Raw genomic sequence first — 15,424 nt, 5'->3', positions numbered from 1 at the left:
AAATGGACACATTATTAGAAAGGTATAACCTTCCAAGACTGAACCAGGAAGAAACAGAAAATATGAACAGACCAATCACAAATAATGAAATTGAAACGGTGATTAAACATCTTCCAACAAACAAAAGTCCAGGACCAGATGGCTTCACAGGTGAATTCTATCAAACATTTAGAGAAGAGCTAACACGCATCCTTCTCAAACTCTTCCAAAAAATTGCAGAGGAAGGAACACCCCCAAACTCATTCTATGAGGCCACTATCATCCTGACACCAAAACCAGACAAAGATACTACAAAAAAAGAAAATTACAGACCAGTATTACTGATGAATATAGATGCAAGAATCCTCAACAAAATGCTAGCAAACAGAATCCAACAACACATTAAAAGGATCACACACCATGATCAAATGGGATTTATCCCAGGGATGCAAGGATTCTTCAATATATGCAAATCAATCATTGTGATACGCCATATTAACAAACTGAAGAATAAAAATCATATGATCATGTCAACAGATGCAGAAAAAGTTTTGACAAAATTCAACACCCATTTACAATAAAAACGCTACAGAAAGTGGGCATAGAGGGAACCTACCTCAACATAATAAAGGCCATATACGACAAACCCACAGCAAATATCATTCTCAATGGTGAAAAACTGAAAGCATTTCCTGTAAGATCAGGAACAAGACAAGGATGTCCACTCTCACCACTATTATTCAACATAGTTTTGGAAGTCCTAGCCACAGCAATCAGAGAAGAAAAAGAAATAAAAGGAATCCAAATAGGAAAAGAAGAAGTAAAACTGTCACTGTTTGCAGATGACATGATACTATACATAGAGAATCCTAAAGATGCCATCAGAAAACTACTAGAGCTAATCAATGAATTTGGTAAAGTTGCAGGATACAAAATTAATGCATAGAAATCTCTTGCATTCCTATAAACTAATGATGAAAAATCTGAAAGAGAAATTAAGGAAACACTCCCATTTACCAGTGCAACAAAAAGAATAACATACCTAGGAATAAACCTACCTAGGGAGACTAAAGACCCGTATGCAGAAAACTATAAGACACTGATGAAAGAAATTAAAGATGATACCAACAGATGGAGAAATATACCATGTTCTTGGATTGGAAGTATCAATATTGTGAAAATGACTATACTACCCAAAGCAACCTACAGATCCAATGCAACCCTTATCAAATGACCAATGGCATTTTTTACAGAACTAGAACAAAAAATCTTAAAATTTGTATGGAGACACAAAGGACCCAGAATAGTCAAGGCAGTCTTGAGGGAAAAAAGCGGAGCTGGAGGAATCAAACTCCCTGACTTCAGACTATACTACAAAGCTACAGTAATCAAGACAGTATGGTGCTGGCACAAAAACAGAAATATAGATCAATGGAACAAGATAGAAAGCCCAGAGATAAACCCACGCACCTATGGTCAACTAATCTATGACAAAGGAGGGAAGGATATACAGTGGAGAAAAGACAGTCTCTTCAATAAGTGGTGCTGGGAAAACTGGACAGCTACATGTAAAAGAATGAAATTAGAACACTCCCTAACAGCATACACAAAAATAAACTCAAAATGAATTAGAGACCTAAATGTAAGACCGGACACTATAAAACTCTTAGAGGAAAACATAGGAAGAACACTCTTTGACATAAATCACAGCAAGACCTTTTTTGATCAGGCTTCTCTGGTGGCGCAGTGGTTGAGAGTCCGCCTGCCGATGCAGGGGACACGGGTTCGTGCCCCGGTCCGGGAAGATCCCACATGCCACGGAGCGGCTGGGCCCATGAGCCATGGCTGCTGAGCCTGCGCATCTGGAGCCTGTGCTCCACAATGGGACACGCCACAACAGTGAGAGGCCCGCGTACCGCAAAAAAAAAAAAAAAAGACCTTTTTTGATCCACCTCCTAGAGTAATGGATATAAAAACAAAAATAAACAAATGGGACCTAAGGAAACTTCAATGCTTTTGCACAGCAAAGGAAACCATAAACAAGACGAAAAGACAACCCTCAGAATGGGAGAAAGTATTTGCAAATGAATCAATGGACAAAGGATTAATCTCCAAAATATATAAACAGCTCATGCAGCTCAATATTAAAGAAAACAAACAACCCAATCCAAAAATGGGCAGAAGAACTAAATAGACGTTTTTCCAAAGAAGACATAGAGATGGCCAAGAAGCACATGAAAAGCTGCTCAACATCACTAATTATTAGAGAAATGCAAATCCAAACTACAATGAGGTATCACCTCACACTAGTTAGAATGGGCATTATCAGAAAATCTACAAACAACAAATGCTGGAGAGGGTGTGGAGAAAAGGGAACCCTCTTTCACTGTTGGTGGGAATGTAAATTGATACAGCCACTATGGAGAACAGTATGGAGGTTCCTTAAAAAACTAAAAATAGAACTACCATTTGACCCAGCAATCCCACTACTGGGCATATACCCAGAGAAAACCATAATTCAAAAAGACACATGCACCCCAATGTTCGTGCAGCACTATTTACAATAGGCAGGTCATGGAAGCAACCTAAATGCCCATCGACAGATGAATGGATAAAGAAGATGTGGTACATATATACAATGGAATATTACTCAGCCATAAAAAGGAACGAAATTGGGTCATTTTTAGAGATGTGGATGGATCTAGAGACTGTCATACAGAGTGAAGTAAGTCAGAAAGAGAAAAACAAATATCGTATATTAATGCATGTATGTGGAACCTAGAAAAATGGTACAGATGAACCGGTTTGCAGGGCAGAAAGTGAGATACAGATGTAGAGAACAAACGTATGGACACCAAGGGGGAAAAGTGGCGGAGGTGGTGGTGGTGGGATGAGTAGGGAGATTGGGATTGACATATATACACTAATATGTATAAAATGGATAACTAATAAGAACCTGCTGTATAAAAAAAAAATAAAATAAAATTCAAAAAAAAAGAAAAAGAATTCAAGAGAGCCTGAGATGAAGGTGGGGCCTCAGAGCCTGAGCACGACTTTGCAAGCTGGCTCCTACAGGTCACAGCCAAGAGGTGAGCAGATCCAGAGGGAAGAGGGTCCAGACTGAAGCAGAGGGACCCAAGGCTCTGGGCCTCCCCTGGTGCTGAGAGGGTGGAGGTGGTGGCTGGACTCCCCTCCTGGAACGTTTGCAGTTGCCCTGTGAACAACGAGCCATCCACGGATGACAGGGTAGAGCGTACAGAGTGTTCCTCCTAAAGGCTGGAGTCTGTCCCTCTCAGGTGCCACTTCTGTCACCTCCACAAAGTGTGGAGAGTGCAGCTGGGGGGTGTTTTGGGTGGCTGGGCTGGGCGACCTCGAGGGAGGGTGATACGTAGGTAAGCATTCCTCTCTACTCAGGCTGTCTCGTTGAGACCTGTCTCGTGACACGGTCACTCCGTAAATATGTGTGTCAGGAACGTTCTGATGCCAAGATGGCACTGGTCTCCATACCTTCAGAGATTCAACAAGTGTGTTCTGAGTGGCAACTGGATCACAGAAAGGTGTCAGTGGGTAGTGTGATGCTGCAGCTGGTTCTCGAAGCCCTCCACCTCCCCCCACCCATCTTCTTGCCCCATCTTAGGGCTGTCTCAACATCAATGAAAACTCCCACAAGGTTTTCCTTGTTGCAATGAGCAGAACCCACAGAACCCGAGGAACAGGAGGCTGGGGGCTCGTGCTTCTCCTCCTTGGACTTGGTTGCTGTTTCATCAGGGACCAAGCCAGCCGGTCATGAGTTAGGGGCGGCCCTGTTATCTGCCCTGACCCTGGACGGATGCCAGAGTGCAAGAGGGGGAGGGGGGTGGGAGAAGGGGAAGTGGGAAGGGAGGGGGCAGGGGAAGGATGAGAGAGGGGAGGAGGAGGAGGAGGAGGAAGGGAAGAGAAGGTACACAAACATGCATCCTAGAGCCTCAGCTCAAAGCCAAATTAAAATCTGTCTAATTAATGAACTTTCACAAAAACAGAGCCCCTGTGGCATTCCATTTATCCCCTTCCCTAGACCAAAGTTATTCTGAGTTCTTGTAAATCACTGAAGAAGGAAGAATTTAAAATGTTTTTTTCACTTTGTGCTTAGGTATGTCTTAAAGTACCCATTACAGAGAAAAATGTGCTCTTTCTTTAAAAAATAATCTGAAGCAGAAACCAAAGTAATATGTCGTCTTAATCAGAAATATAAATACACAGTACAGGCACCTTTCAGGGCTATAAAAAGCCAAACATTTCAGAAATTCAGGGTGATTTAATGTATAACAGGCTACTACGAAGCTAGCATGCATTTATTATGCTTTACACTAGAAGGAAGACATAATAATAAAAATGTATATAAAGGCTTTAATAGAAAAACACTAGTGAGTTATAGATGAACACACTAATAACATTTTCTAGAAATGTCAATTACTTTGCATTTTGAAGTGGTCCATTTAAGCCTGAAAACAGGAGGGAAACGTACATATAGTCAAAGATATCTATTCCTTGTAAGAATCATAAATATTCATATAAATGCAAAAAACCCCAGTGCGATCAATTCTTAAAGCAAAACAAAGCAGAGGGGACAGCGAGTCAGTTCTCAGAGGCTGTGCTCTCAGCACTGAATGAAGTAGACAAACATCCCACCCACTTTTTTGTAACTGCTCATGTCATTGTCAGATGGAGCCCTGACAGGTAATCCGTGAAGCGTAATGAATGTATTGCTATAGCCCCACAGAATTATTCGGGGGTGGGGGGCAAGTCAGTTCCATATTAATCCAGCCCGTTAAAGTCGTAATTCGTACTCTGCATTTTGCCCTTGTGATGGGCAGGTGACCCAGCACGGTCCCTGGAGCACGGATCTCATGTGACCTCCCAGGACAACCCTGGCATCAGCTGGCTTGGGGGCTGCAAAAAGCTCAGCCCGCCCTGCTGCCAGCTCAGGACGCCAGGACAGAGCCGTAGTGGCCTTAAATTACGGCGCTGTCCAAGGAGGGCCACACACACACTCTACACCCAGCACAGCACAGGTCAGCTGTGATTTAGGGCCTGTCCCTCCCTCTCAGTCTTTCTTAGAGACACACACACATGGAGGCATATGTACAGATTCACATACATTAATTAAAGCCTTGAGCAACATTAGGTGACTTCAACTCCAGGCTCATTATCCCCTTTGGACTGGTTTTTTACTTAAAGTTAATTTCAAAATCCTCCCTAACCACTATCTTAGACGCCACAGTTGCACGATGAAGGTGACAGTGTTAAGAAGAGACTGACCAGCAGGGACAGGCCACGTGCCCCAGGCACCCAGCCAGGACCCTGCGTGAGCGTATCAACTAACAGGTCACCTTCTGGAGCTGGTCAGCCCTGCGAGGGCCACTTGCTGACGTTCTTATACAGAATGACAGGTCCTCACCAAGTAAGTCCTTCCTGCTGGTGCCAGTGTGAAGGGACATCTTATACTGTCAGGGCCTCCTGTGGGATCAGAAACACCAGGGCCAAAGGAACACACCTCTGGGGCTACAGAAATCTCCCAACTGGATCTAACTGCCCCAGACAGGTGTGCCCTAGGCAGAGAGTTCCTGCTTCTCTAAAACCAGAAGGATCATGCATGGTCTCCCAGGATAAGAGAAAACCAGGTGACATTAAAAAAAAAAAGGTCATAAGAAATGACAGGAAATCATGGTCAATGGTATCCAAGAATGAGTTTTTGAGAAACTTTAACAATTCTACTAGTAGGTTAGGCAGCATTTATTTACACAATTTCTGGCCTCATGATTATTGGGTGACTTGGCTGGTGATCACAGTGTTTCTTCCATCATGTGTCAAAGAGCACATGCCTGTCTCAGAAATGGAGTATGACTCTTGAGTTTCCAGCACTGGGAATCCATTTCCAGTTTCTCATATAATTAAAAATACTCATGTTCATAGCAGTGTTATTCAGAATAGGCAAAACAACCCGAAGTCTATCAAAGGACGGATGGATAAACAAAATGTGGTACATCAGTACAATGGAATATTACTCTTCCATAAAAAGGAATGAAGTTCTGATACACGCTACCACATGGATAAGCCTTGCAGACACGATGCTCAGGGAAGTGAGCCAGACACAAAAGGACAAGTTTTATATGATTCCACTTAAATGAGGTCCCTAGAAGAGGCAAATTCTGAGACAGAAAGTAAAAGCGTGGTTGCCAGGGTCTGGTGGGGAGGGGAGAAGGGGGTATTATTGTTTAATGGGGTAAGAGTTCTAGTTCGGGAAGAAGAAAAAGATCAGGAGATGGATGGTGGGCATAGCTGCACAACAAACTAAATAAACTTAATGCCATTGAACGATACACCTAAAGAGGGTAAATTTTATGTTATGCATATATATCTTACAGAATTTTTTTTTTTTTTGGCTGTGCCACGTGGCTTGAGGGATCTAGTTCCCTGACTAGGGACTGAACCTGGGCCCCTGGCAGTGAAAGTGCGGAGTCCTCACCACTGGACCACCAGGGAAGTCCCCAACCACAATTTTAAAAATACAGATAAATCTCTGAACAGGAGTTCTATTTGGGAAAAATGAGATAGAAAGTTTATATGCAATCAAAAAATATGATCAGCCCCTCTCTGGCACCCTATGTCAAGCACAGAGCTGTTAAAATAATACAAAGAGTCGGACTTCGGATGCAAAGTCCAAATTCTTCCTCGGAAAGGGAAGAGGCTCACTGCCCAGGGAGCAATCCTGACCCAATCAAAACAGAATCCAAAGTTACCCGAAGGAACGTGGGGAATCCTTGTCCGTAGTAACCGACAGCAAAATAGTCAGGCTTGGGTCTTATCACCTTGACGATGTTTTCATAAAATTGAGCCTGTTTTTTCTGAAAGGAAGAAAGGAAATGCATTTCAGGTTTGAATGGAGTAGTTGCACATCCATGCATCTGGGTTCTTCCAGCTTTGGCAGTTCTAGCGAGTGAGACGGGGAGAAAGTGGGGGAGAGGTGCTGATGCAGGCACTGAATTTAATCTCACCACGAAGCTTTGACGGTACTCCTCACTCATCCTCCAACATTCAGCAGGGGAATTTGACCAAAAAGCCAAATTCAGCAACCAGTTGTGATTTACAGGTGTTTTAATAACAAAGAGGTGCCAGAGAGATGGTTTTTCTTCTGATTAAATGTCTGATCTTTAGGATTTTTTTAAAAAAGGTATCAGTCAGATAATGGGATACATTACAAGAGAATTTAAAAGGGCAGAATTCTGTTCCACATTCATGATACACATCACAGCATCATAAGTCGATCTGCTGAATACAAAAATGATACAGCAGAGAAAGCAGTAGTTAGAAACCGATAGCTTCTGTGGCAGGAGAAAGGTCTGGGCTAGCCTCCATCCGTCCCCCTCTTGTGGACAGGCTCACAGTTTTAAACGAGTGGAGACTCCTGGAGACCTCTGGGCCATCAAGACCAACGTACACCTAGACTCAGCAGTTGTTCACATGTAAATCGTTCAGAGGCATCTTAGAGTTTGGTTACAAAAGCTCACTGGGGAATAAAAAGTGAATACTCGTGGGCCAGAATCAACCAGCAAATAAATCAAGGGTCCTCCTGGACAAAATGAAGGAGAATCCCAACGTTCAAAGGAAAAGAAAAATTTCAGAAGAACAAGCTGAGATTGACTGTTCATTTAAAGAGAAAGAAAGACCTACCAGCAATTCGCTAAGTTGTTCATAATCAAATATCTCGTTTTCATACTGTTCAGCCAGTTCCTTGCCCAGGGCGATGGCCTCTTCCCACATCTGTGAGGGAAAAGAAAGCAACAAGGGAAAGAGAAACTCAAACCTGAATCGTGCGGTCAAAGAGTAATATGCTGCAACACAACCGTTCATGATGAAACAAGCTGGAAATACACTCGCTTAATCTGAAAGCATTGGAAAAATACAGATATTTTCTAGAGGCTTATGGCCTTGGGCTCGGGCATCAGTTGACCAAACTGGTCAGCTACTGGCTCATCAATCATGCTGGCCACTGCCCCTGGTCGGAGCAGTCGGCCGGCCAGTTCTGCCTTGCCTGCTGCCGGCCACTGACGCCCATCTGTCGGAGCAGCCATGGAGCTCAGAAAGGAAACCACAGGGCGAGGTTGAGAGGAGCGTTTGCGTAGAAACCACAGGCTTGATTTTGCTACTTTCCCAAATCATCCCATTTAATAAGCTCTATGTGTCAGTGGTCAGAAAGACAAGGATCTATTTCAAATCTAAATTAAGGCTTGCAAGAAGTTTGTGTTATGTTTACAGATACCGTCAGGATGTAAAATCTGCCATCGTTTCGAAAGGGAGAATTTTTTATGGTAATGGTTTAAAACTGGGTTTCCCAATCAGGTAACATTTATTAAAATGCTGATAAACTTTTGACACATGTGGATTAATTTATTGATACCTGTGGTAGGCCTGAATTTCCCTTGTTTTCCTTGGGAAAAATAAAATACAGTGGTTTACTTGAGAAGAACATGGAAAATATGGAGGAACTATCTCCTCCAGAAAGCCTTCCTGGGTGCCACCCACCCTCTTCCTCTGTGCTCCTACAAGACCCAGGATTCCCCTACTAAAAAAACTTGGGGTAATGTACTGAAAGTGGAATGCTCCTTTGGCATTCCTCCTCAGGGACTGTAAGCCCCTTGAGGGCAGGGCCTGAGCATTATCAAAACCTCTGGACCGTATGGAGTCCAGGACCTGCTCAACAATGTTTCTCAAACAGAAATGAAGGTTGTCGACTTAGAATCAGGAAAGTGTCACACCACCCCACATACTGGGTCCCCAGACACGAATCGCTCACTTCTCCACTGGAACCATCCCCACAAGGTGGTAGCACTGTTAGGGCAGTGACTGCAAACTTATTCTACCTCCAGTGAGATGCCACCTGCATTGTCTTGTTAAGGTCCTTCGCCTTGTCAGGTGGGTATCTTTATTACACCTGTTTGGCAGATAAGGAAGTTGGGGATCAGACAGGTAAGTTACCTGCCCAAGGGCACACAGTGGGGTGTACTCGGCCCAGCTTGGCCTTTTTCTGAAGTTCTGCTCTTGATGACTTAGTTGGAGGTGCTATAACAAAATCCCATACAACAGGTATTTCCTTCTCACAGTTCTGGAGGCTGGGAAGTCCAAGAACAAGGTGTAGGCAGATTCAGTTCTTGGTAAGCGTTCTCCTCCTGACTCGTAGACAGGCACCTTCTAACTGTGTGCTCACATGACCTTAGGAGAGATCTTTCTCTTCTTCTTCTTATAAGGGCACTAATCCCACCATGGGGGCCCCCACCCTAATCATGACCCAATATAAACATAATTACCTTCCCAAAGCCTCACTTCCAAATATCATCACATGGTGGTTAGGGTTTTAACATATGAATTTTGGAGGGATGCAAACATTCAGCCCATAACAATGACCATGTGCCAGCACTTCCAGCTGCCCCACACACCCTCCTCCTGAAATGGGTTTTAAAGGATGCTAAGCTAGTTCCTAACTCCAGGCTCTCACTGAGAACACAGGGAGCTGGGTCCCATACCTGGTATACCCTTGGCACTGAACCCTCACCTTCCTGCCAGTCTTTGCCTTTTCTTAGTAGAACCACACTATCAAGGACCTTACTTATTACTGAATCACCCAATAGACTTAAAATACTCTTTACACAGCTGCTACTTAAAAAAACCATCTGCTATTTTTGATGAGAAAAAGCTATTCTGAAATTGCATTTTAATACTTTGAAAGACATCTTAAAAGTAAGCCCAGAGTAGAAAAAGATTTCAGAGTTAGGACCAGCAGCCAGGGAAGAGAGAAAGTGGCTGAGATGCTCTTCCTAGACCACACACTTCTCTTCCCAAGAACCCCTACCTGTCTCCTTCATCCTGCTGAAGCTTTGCATCTTTTGAATATCTTCATCTGTTGCTCCAGCTAGCTCAGGTCCTTTGCCAGAGCCTAAGCTCACATTTCTCGGAAGAGGGAGCTTCTCCACTTGGAATGTTTCTTTTAAGCTCCAGTGACCAATTCATCCCTTAGTACATTTCCATTTCAAAGAAATCATTACCTTTAGTTGTAGTTCTCATTCACTCGATTGATTTTTCTTTAGTTTTCCGCAAGCTAACACACCACTCTCTTAGCTGCCTAGAATCTTAGGGCTTCTAATTACTGCTTAATCTGTCTTTATCCTAAATGACAGATGAGATGCTTTAACCTATCAAAAGTAATTGTTTTTAAAAAGAAATATGTCTTGAATAAATATTTTGTCCAACTCACCCAGAGGTTACACAGTTGTGTTCTTTATCGGATTTTCTATAAACATACATTCCCCTCTCCACCCGCCTCACCCCGGAATGCTTTAAAGGATTCTGCATTAAGGAGATTTTCATCTACTTTTAATTGGCTAGGGCTCTACAGAGTGTGCGTTGCTCATATTTCCCGTGTGAATACCTTGGAAAATATTTCCGTGCCAGAGAGAAAACAGATTCAATATGATCGAGATTTAGATGATCTCGGTGGAAGAATCGCTTTAACCTGTGTGATTGAACGCCCTACTCTGGCTCCATTCTTAGACATGCAGTAGGCAGATGAGGTTTACCACAGTCCCAAATGAAAAAGCACCCTAGCAACGTTCCACTTTACTTTCTGATTTGAAATCCTTAGTCCATTTTACAGCATCCTTGGCTTTGTTCGTTTACTTCCAACACGGAGCACACTCTTCCCACCTCCTCCTTTTATCAGATGATCTCAGCTACATTCTCTTGAGATGATCATCTTTTCTTTCTGAACCTTTCGGTTCCAGGAAGTCCCATTTATGCAAGTGTCATGAACAGAAAACTTTTTTTTTTTTTTCTGATGAAATTCCTTCGTTAGTTCCAAGACTGAAGTGGCTGCAGAGCACATATCAGCGATTGCTTTCCTATGGAGAACTGTGAGGTTGACGAGTGACCAGTTGGGTAGAATGACAACACTGATCTAACAGGATCAGGGAGGCAGCGGAGGAAAACCAAGATGGCAGCCTGGACAAGCACCCTTTACAAAGAATTCAGGCCAGTGATGACTCACCAGGATATTGGTGTGCAACTGCGGTTTAACCCGCTAACTAGCTCTAAGTCCCTCATCAGTGAAGATGTTTTATGGGATGCTCTTATTGCAGTCATTCTAAAATTCATCTGGCTTTCCAGGCAGCTGCTGGGAAAAGAGTTATATTCAATCACCCTCTAAACTTCCAGTGCCCTGCACAGGAAATGGATGAAGAGCTAATGCTGTGGAAGGTTCCAGAGCACTGTTTGAGGGCCCTCAGCACTGGAGGGGACCCATGTGGCCCAGAACTAGCCTTATGCCCTGGCCAGTGAGTGCTTCACTGCAGGAATGACGTGAGTGAGAATCTCTTTCCAGTCCCTCGACGATGAGGGGCTGGATTCCCCAGGAAAGATGTGTGTCGTAAGTCTGGATGGCGACTCCAAGGGGTGTGGTCCAGCCGAGAGGGGACCCAGCCAGTCCCGGCATTGCTGCAACCTCTTCTTACAGAATGGAGACTCCTTATGGGCACCTCCACTCTCTCTAGGCTTCCCCATCTCTCCCTGAGCCAAGCTGCATCCTGGGTCCTCCTGTGGTTCTCAGCTGATCTCCACTAATCTGAGCAAAGGCTGGACACTTTCTGAAGACATTTCTGAGAGTGAGTCAGGCCCCGCTCTCCCAGCCCCTGCAATGGAGCCTTTGCTCTGTGCTCTGCATCAAAGCTGCCCAACCGTGCAGTAACGACGCCACCCTCTCTCTGAGTGCACACATGACAGAGCCAGAGCCTGAGAAAGGGGCTCAGATGGGCTGGCTGCCCTCTGGTAGGGCAGGAAACGCAGTGGGATCTGGGACTTGGGCTGGACTTAGGAAGCCTTGCTGGAAAGGTTCTTACACCGACTCGAAGACAAATCCTGCCTTGTGGTGCAGCCAGGTACTCAAGAATTACTGACCATTGAAATCATGTTCCTTTTTTCCCAACAGCAATTCTTTATTAGTCCAAATGGAAAATGGTTTGCTCAGTTTTAATGCCCCGGGGGAAAAATGGAGAAGGCATAACTTTTTTTTTTCCCCCTAAAAAAAAAAGGATTTTTTTCCTTTTTCTTTAAGCCAGGACATCTGTAGTTCTGCAAGCCCTTAGAAAGCCTAAACCAGACAGCGAAAGATACAGTTGCCTTTTCCTTGGTGGTTTGATTGGAAGGAGAAGGGACACATCCTGTCACTCACCCCTCATTCTGTAGATAATTATTGGGCACCTGTGATGGGGGTCGGGTCAGGGAGAACAGAGGAGGACCAGGAGGTGCACACACAGCTCTTGAAGGAGGATTGGAGAAAGAGGAGAAACAGGCAGTAGCTGGCGAGGGGAGTCAGAACGAGAGAGAGTTTTTTTAAAGATGGGAGAAATGATGGCATGGTTGTAGGCGAGTGTGTATTAGCCAGTGGAGAGGAAAACGGTGCTGCTTGTCAGGGAGAGGGCGGACGGGCCAGAGTGATGTCCTGGATGGGGTGGGGGATCCTGGGCTCAGAGCGGGAGGAGCGGCCTTGGACACGATCACGGAGGGCTGTCCCCGGGACAGGAGGGACAGATGCAGACCCGTGGATGAGGGTGTGACGGGGTCAAAGCTGCACCACACAGCCTGGGTATCACTAGCTGGAAAATCAATTACTTTGAAAAAGAATTCACACGTGAAGGAATGGAGCCTCATCACTCGGAGCTGCTCGAACTGCTTGGAAAGAAGTAAAACCTCCCTGGACTGATCAGAAGTCACTTCCCTGCCAGCTTTGCAGCCACGTGAGGCTTGTTCTGCTCCCGGCGGCTGAGCCAGCCTCGTACCCGGCTCCTCTGGGCGTTCACACATCTGATATTGACCCCATTTGAGAGTCACTGTGTGATCAGCTGATTCAAGTCTCTGGAGCTGTCACCTGCCTCTCTTCATCCCTGCTGCCACCACCTTTCCCTGGGCCACCACATGACAGGCCTGGACCACTGCTCCAGCCCTCCACCCCCAGGGCTCTGCCACCTTGGAGCCAAAATCACTCCCTGAAAAGAGGAAAATAAAGGCATCCTTGCCTATGTTCATAAAATCTCATGGGCTCTTGTGCCTTATGGGGTAAGTCAAATCTTCAGGAGACACACAAGGCCATGGACAGACTGGCTCCCAAGTTCTCTGCATCTGTGTCTCCCAGGACTCCTTCCTCGCCCCCCCGAGAGACAGACTTCTCGGCTTCTCCAGAAAAGTGAGATGTCTTCGGGAGCCCTGGCCTTGACCAGAGTGATTCCCACTCTTTGGAATCCCTGCCCTCCCAGCCATCATCTGGCAAGCTTTGTCTCATTCGTCAAGACCCAGTTTACATGTCACCTTCTCGGGGACAAGGAGGTCTCCCCTTTCTCCTCAGAAGAGGGAATCATTCCCATACCTGTTAGGTAGGTTGACTCAGCACCCACCAGTGCAACAGACCAGAGGAGGGTTTTGGTATTCACCTGCTCACGCCTCGAGGCGGGCCTTTGCCCTCCCGCCCCCCTGCACCCCGTAATTCATGGGTGCAGGTGGCACCTGGCACCCAGGAGGCTGGGTGGTGGAAACACGTGTGAGGGGTCCTGCAGGGCGGGGTGTGGGGCAGCAGGGTTGTTACCGACTCTAAACCTTGATTTTCTCATGCTCTGATCATAAATCGTTCTTTTCTGGGGGCGAATCATAATTAACACATAATCTCTGAGCACTCCAGCCAAATTCTTGCTAATTGAACAGATTCTGGCAAATATCAGGATTTTTGAAAATTCTGGAAATGCTGAGAACAAACCAAGAGGAGGGTGATATGATGCTCGCACCTGTAATTCCTCTCAATGACAACTGTGTTTTTAAAAGGAAACTCAGAGGATGAGAAAATGTCACCCCCACTACTTAGAAAAGAAATCCAACCATTTCATCAGAAGTGGAAACTTGCTTCCAAACCCCTATTTTTAGTTCACAAGATGATGCAAGATGCCTTCTCTTTTGACTTGGGCACAAGGCAAAGTGCAAACTTCTTCAAGGCGAGGTTATTTTAAGGGAAAAGAAGACAGAGCTCCAGCTGAAAAGAATCCCAGAGCTTCATACATCACATGGGCTGTCGGCTATGTGCCCCCTTTGCTGACACTGCCAGGCTGCTTCCTGGCTTTCGAGGAGGTTAATGCTGGTTAATAATGGCTCCCTCACTCTGACGACATTTTCTTGAGAGCAGGGCTTCTACTTTAGACACACCTTCCATAGAGAAGCCTGGTAATTTTCAGTGCACTGCTTGAACTAAGGGCTTTATTGAAAATTACTAGGCCTCAACCAAACACAGTAAGACAGACAATTCAGAGCATCTTCAGGACAGAACGCTTGACTGCCACGATAAAACCCGACAGTGGGCTTTCCGGAGATGCAAAAACAGGTGGTAAAAAGAGAAAGGAAAAGGAGCAAGGAGTAATTATTAGCCCAGGAAGGAAGAAGTGCAGAAGAATGAAAAGGGAAACAGATGGAAATGACGTTTTTTGGAGAGAAAGAAACAGATGAAAAGACCAAAAGCTGGGCTGAAAGACATTCAAAACTCTTTTAAGCGGTGGAAAAGCAAAAATAAAAGAATGATTTTTGTGAAGAAGCAATACAGAAAGATAACAGAACATAATTTAAAAACCGGGGCTTCCCTGGTGGCGCAGTGGTTGAGAGTCCGCCTGCCGATGCAGGGGACACGGGTTCGTGCTCCGGTCCGGGAAGATCCCACATGCCACGGAGCGGCTGGGCCCGTGAGCCGTGGCCGCTGAACCTGCGCGTCCGGAGCCTGTGCTCCGCAACGGGAGAGGCCACAGCAGTGAGAGGCCCGCATACCGCAAAAAACAAACAAACAAAAAAAACAAACCCCGGAGTGTCCAATATGAAGGAGCAGAAAATCCATTCAGCGTTGCTGCTTTCAGAGCACAAAGGTAGACAGACTTTTAATACAGTCTGACCCCAGTCTCTGGCGGGCGCCCTGGGGTGTCCCCGCAGGTGCTGGCGTCCAAGGGATGGGGTGGGAACCCGCTCCTTTAAGGGCCTGCGCTCACAGTTTCCAGGACACAAATCTGCCTTGGGTTCTGTAAGCCCCTACTTCCCCTGGGTAGCTGCATACATTTAAAACAGTGAAAATTAGCTCTAGGATGTGTAAAGTTTCTACCTATTAAGGACATAGTGAAGATGTCCTTAATCACATAAGGTGACAGTCTGTATCAGTGGAGCTATAACTGAGTCATACTTTTGCCAGGCTCAGGTACTGGGCAGAGTCCATTTTACAATTGTGTGGTCCTCAGCCATCACTGGTCTTCAAGTCCAACTGTAGTATTAAGGCCCATTACCCAAATATATGGTTTTAAACCCAAAATGCAATTTTTTCCCCCTAAAACGAAACACGTGTAAA

At 45.2% G+C, this 15,424-nt stretch overlaps 1 protein-coding gene across 11 annotated transcripts in view; it reads right to left on the bottom strand.

The window, feature by feature from the left end:
• The window catches only part of DOCK1 (dedicator of cytokinesis 1), a gene marked incomplete at both ends in the record, with an annotated part of 536,109 nt that overhangs the window by 41,920 nt on the left and 478,765 nt on the right, over positions 1 to 15,424 (bottom strand). For 10 of the 11 annotated variants that reach the window (XM_079700789.1, XM_079700792.1, XM_079700795.1 and 7 more), the window contains 2 exons: positions 6,759 to 6,863; positions 7,690 to 7,779. The exons of the other annotated variant lie outside the window; for it this stretch is intronic. In XM_079700789.1, the coding sequence (XP_079556915.1) occupies positions 6,759 to 6,863; positions 7,690 to 7,779 (195 nt within the window). The remainder of the gene's footprint in view (positions 1 to 6,758; positions 6,864 to 7,689; positions 7,780 to 15,424) is intronic. 11 annotated transcript variants of the gene reach the window in all.

This window comes from Hyperoodon ampullatus (genome assembly GCF_949752795.1).
Source record: "Hyperoodon ampullatus genome assembly, chromosome: 1".
NCBI classification, from domain to species: Eukaryota; Metazoa; Chordata; class Mammalia; order Artiodactyla; family Ziphiidae; genus Hyperoodon; species Hyperoodon ampullatus.
The sequence above is the reverse complement of the archived record's forward strand: the minus strand, read 5'-3'. Positions and strand labels throughout refer to the sequence as shown.